At 39.7% G+C, this 4,936-nt stretch overlaps 1 protein-coding gene across 2 annotated transcripts; it reads left to right on the forward strand.

The window, feature by feature from the left end:
* The first annotated feature begins 6 nt into the window (after window positions 1-6).
* On the forward strand, window positions 7-3,616 carry LOC123979795. Of its 2 annotated transcripts, none has more exons than XM_046063882.1 (2): window positions 7-774; window positions 1,733-3,616. In XM_046063882.1, exons 1-2 carry the CDS (start codon window positions 66-68, stop codon window positions 2,764-2,766), a joined length of 1,743 nt encoding a protein of 580 aa, XP_045919838.1. In that variant the 5' UTR covers window positions 7-65; the 3' UTR covers window positions 2,767-3,616. The 2 variants fall into 2 exon arrangements, with proteins under 2 accessions (XP_045919838.1, XP_045919839.1); XM_046063883.1 differs by having other exon boundaries at window positions 7-768; window positions 1,733-3,615.
* Window positions 3,617-4,936: the final 1,320 nt, after the last annotated feature.

The raw sequence follows: 4,936 nt of genomic DNA on the forward strand, positions 1-4,936 counted from the left end.
CAGGGCAGTTAGTTTTGGAAGGATCTGTTGAGGAGATTCTTAAGGCCGGAGACCAGATCTCTGATATGGAAAATTTGGTGTCAGAAAGGACAGTTTCTGACATGAGCCCACATTTTTTGGCCTTCCTCAGGAGGGCATATGGAGGTCCAGGGGTGCTAAGTGACATTTTAGGGTTTGGTGACAAGGTGGAAGTAGAGTTACGAGACACAGAGCTGCGTTTGTTCAGCCACTCTGCTGGAAAACTGGATGAGACAGAGAAAAAACTGCAAGAAAAATTCAAGGAAGTCAAGATCTATGTGCCTAACTGCTCTGCTGTGCTACCTGAGCTTCAGGAAAAGCTTAAGTCCAAGACAAATGAGATGAACCGAGGGCAGCATAGGGCTCAGGTTGTGTTTGGCTCAGACAGCACAGTGTTTTTACTGGGCCACAAGAAGGAGGTCGAAGAGCTGAGTGAAACTGTCACACAGTTTATTTTGGACCAGTCTTGTGTGCAAAGCATAGTCGATCTGCCTTTCCCAGAGTTAGCACAAGAGTTACCAGAATTGCTGCAGCTGCATGGTTTTGACTATTCAGGGGGTATTACTAGACAGAATTTGGCATCTGGTGCAAGAATCTACAGCCTTTGTGGGGGACACCAGGGGCTGGTGTGTCAGTGTGACATCACCGAACAGGATGCTGATGCCCTGGTGAACGCTGCCAATGAAGATCTGAAACACTTTGGAGGTGTTTCTGCTGCACTGAGTCAAGCAGGCCGTCCTGAAGCACAGAGTGAGAGTAATGCCTAAGTCAAAAATATTGGGAAAATTTCTATAGGTGACGTGATAGTGGGCACAGGAGGGAACTTAAACTGCAAGAAACTGCTGCATTCTTTTGGGTGTGTAGGAAATTGTGCAATTCAGACTATAGCCAGTAGGCTTCGGCGGTATTACGTTATACCACCAGGGTAATTTGAAATCCCGACAGTATGATTTTTAATACCATCTAAAACACAATGAAATTTCATAAAGGTATGAAAAACAAATACCGCCCAAGCCTAATAGCCATAACATGTATCTGCTGTCACTGTGTGCTCTGAGGCTATAGTTACTCCTGTTAGACATAAACCTATGGTAGGTGTAGATATTGAGTTTTTTTTTTTTTTGCATTTGTTACTTATTTACAGTATTTAATTTGGTTATAATACAGTAAATTGAAAATGGTCTCCCAGCATCAAAAAAGTAAATTTTTTGCTATGGTGAATAACAGAAGCGTTGAACACTTAAAGATGTATGTGACTGCAGTAATTGATCATGTCACAGATGAATATGGATATTGTTTATCATTACTTTTATTTTAACCTAAATAAGGCATTAGCCGCATTTCCACCGCAGGAGCTTTACCCCAGAAATAGGATGCTTTAGAGGAACTGCAGCGACCAGGGTCTAAATTAAGTTCCAGGGACTTTATTTTACCGTGATCTTTGGGGAGTATATACCAATTAGTTCCTTAAAAATAGATCCTACTTTTGGTGGAAATGCGGCTATTGACATTCCCCTCTGTGGATCTAACATTATTATTGTATTAATTTGAATGCTAATGATGACATTAAGGAAGGCTTCTTTTGTGAGCCAAACTGTACAACACGTAGTTTGTTTCCCAACAAGTATTAGAAAACTACTATGTAAAGCTAACAGCTGAAGAAAGCAAAAAAGCAAGAGAAAATGTACTTAACAGGGTCATTGTTCTCTTCTAGTGTCATCTTCAAAGACGGTCATCCTGCTGGGAAAAAGTGGATCTGGGAAAAGCAACCTAGCTAACACCATATTTGGAGAAGAATTATTCATCACAAACCATTCTTCTGACTCTGAAACAACAAAATGTCAAGCAAAAACCAAATCTGTCAATGGAAGAAGCATCACCTTGATCGACACTCCTGGTTTATATGACACAGAAAGGTCTGAGAAGGACATAAATCGTGAGATAGTGAGCTGTATCACAGAGTGCGCTCCTGGGCCTCATGCTTTTCTCATTGTGTTGAAAGTGGAGAAATTCACAGAGCAGGAGCAGGCTGTCATCAACAAAATATTCCAAAGTTTCTCTGAAGATGCTCTAAAATATGCTGTCATTGTCTTCACTCATGGTGACCAGCTCCCTAAAGGGATGAAAATTGAAGAGTTTGTCAGTCAGAACAAGAATCTGAGTGATCTGGTGAAGAGGTGTGGAGGCCGGTGCCACGTCATTGATAATAAATACTGGAAGAACAAACAGCAGAACAACTACAGGAGTAACCAGTTCCAGGTGGAGGACCTACTCAACACAATAGACAAGATGACGAAGGTAAACAAAGGAAGCTGCTACACCAACGAGATGCTACAAGTAGTGAAAAGAGAAATACATAGAGAGGAAGAGTGCATTAGACTGTCATCAGGAAACATGTCACAGAAAAAGATTAGAATTGAAGCTAAAATTAATGTATTTGAAAGGTTATTGATCAGATCAGCAGGTATTGCAACAGGTGCATTGCTGGGTGCTTTGCTTGGTGTGGCAGAGATGGTTGCATCAACTGTTGGCAACTTTCAAAACCCTTCAGATGTTTCAGCACTAGTATCAACAGAAAGAGGAAGAGCAACAGTTGCATCGGCCGCTCAACATGGCGCAGTAAAGGGCGTTCTAACAGGATATAATGCAGCTGAAGGAGCAGAAACTCCAGGTGAAGCCATTCACAATGCAGCGGAGGCTGTCTGGAACCAGTGTAGGATTGCAGCAAATCTAAACATTTCTTTTTAGATAAAACATATAAATCATGTTAAAACCAATTACGGAGCAATGGGGTGTTTGATTTATGGACTAGTGAAACATTTAAATAATTTGTTGGAAACGAGGATTTAACATCTAAAACTATTTTTTGACACTTTTCATGACTTTGAGATAAAGAATAAGGTTTTGTTTTTACTCTGGGAGCCAAATGTGTTTTGAGTATTCAGATATTGGGTGTAGTTTCTTGTGTGTACCTTGGGTGTTACTCTGCTATTACCTGGGGTCAAGGTTATAAAGGTAGAATTCAAACTGTTGTACGACAGGTGTTTTGACCCGCTAGTGTTTAGAGTGTGCAGTTTTACCACTGAAACAGGAAAAATGGACATTTCAAGCTGCACAGGAAAACGTATTATTCTGCAACACAACAACAGCCTGGAGATTCTTGAGCACTATACTGTTTAGCAACATAACATAAAGGCAGCGCGTCAGCCAGGTCACTCCTGGGCTAATCCACCTCAGTATCTAACAGTATGAGACTCCTTTCAAATTAGTCTTTATTGAAGAGTTTTTGCATTGGTGAGTGATTCAACACTAACTGTGATACCTTTTTAATAATTACTTCTGTATTTTTAAAGATTTCTCTTGCACTTTACATGACTATGAGATGCTGAATATGTTGTACATTTGTTATGTTACTTTGTGTTTTATTATTTAAGTTAGTGTTTGTGTTACATGTTGTATAACAATTAAACAGCTATGTGCTTATTTCTGTTTTCCAGTGTCTGTGTGCTGTACCACTTCAGTTAATGTCACGTTAGTCTGGTTATATAGCATGTTAATACTCTCCAGCTGAATACAACTGTTGCCATTAATGAACCGGTCAAAGGAACTTTCTTTTCAGCCTGTACCATCCCATTTTCACGCTAATCAAGGCTGCCATCTTGAAAAAAGGAAGCCATCTTTAATTGTCTGTGACTAGCATGTATTATTCAAATGGCAGTTGCCAAGAACTATGTATGCTAAATTAATCAAACTAATTATATGCTCAATGTCATATTAAATACATCACTGATAAAAAAAAATTCAGCTGAAAGCAGTGGTCTCTGGCAGCCATACTGAAAAATGGCTGCTATGGTCGCCGTATTTAAAAATTCACGATGGCCCAATATCCAAATTTGTTAGGAGTGCCACTGTGTATGTGTACCAGATTTAATGCTTTTAGCACAAAGTGGAAGATTCTTCTGCTAAGCCGTTTTACTAAATCATTAGTGGACCAAATCCATGACAACCCAGAGTTGAGACCAGGAGGCAGAGTCGCAGTCTAACACACTTCTCTGCTTCTCCTTTTCAGGAGTTACTTAGTGAAAATCCTATAGTGACGGTGTCTGTCCCCCAACCATCGAAATTATTTAAATCAAAGGTAAACAGAAGAGGAGCTGTACATAAAAACCTCATAAACATTAAAACCACAAGAGCAATAGTGCAAACGAATAGAAGAGTTAAATGTGGACTCTTAAACATCAGATCTCTCTCTTCTAAAGGTGTACTAGTAAATGAATTAATATCAGATTATGATATTAATTTATTTTGTCTTACTGAAACCTGGCTGGGTGATGGAGAATATGTTAGCCTAAATGAATCCACCCCTCCCAGTCATATTAATACTCACATTCCTCGAGGCACAGGCCGAGGAGGTGGAGTTGCAGCTATCTTCGACTCTAGCCTACTAATCAGCTCTAAACCTAAACTAAACTATAACTCATTTGAAAGTCTTGTTCTTAGTCTTTCGCACCCAAGTTGGAAATCACTGCAACCAATTCTCATCGTTATAGTGTACCGAGCACCTGGTCCGTATTCTGAATTCTTATCTGAATTTGCAGAGTTTTTGTCAACTTTTGTCCTTAAAACGGACAAAGTTATTATTGTAGGGGATTTTAATATTCATGTGGATGTTGAGAATGACAGCTTCAGTACTGCGTTTATCTCTCTGTTAGATTCCATCGGCTTCTCTCAGAGTGTTCATGAACCGACTCACTGTTTTAACCACACCCTCGACCTTGTTTTGGTGTATGGTATTGAAATTGAACATTTAGTGGTGTTCCCACAGAATCCCTCTTTATCCGACCACTGTTTGATAACTTTTGAGTTTGTATTGCTGAACTACTCGCCATTGGGCAAAAATTTCTATACAAGATGTCTG

The sequence above is a fragment of the Micropterus dolomieu genome, linkage group LG12 (assembly GCF_021292245.1).
Source record: "Micropterus dolomieu isolate WLL.071019.BEF.003 ecotype Adirondacks linkage group LG12, ASM2129224v1, whole genome shotgun sequence".
Lineage (NCBI taxonomy): Eukaryota > Metazoa > Chordata > Actinopteri > Centrarchiformes > Centrarchidae > Micropterus > Micropterus dolomieu.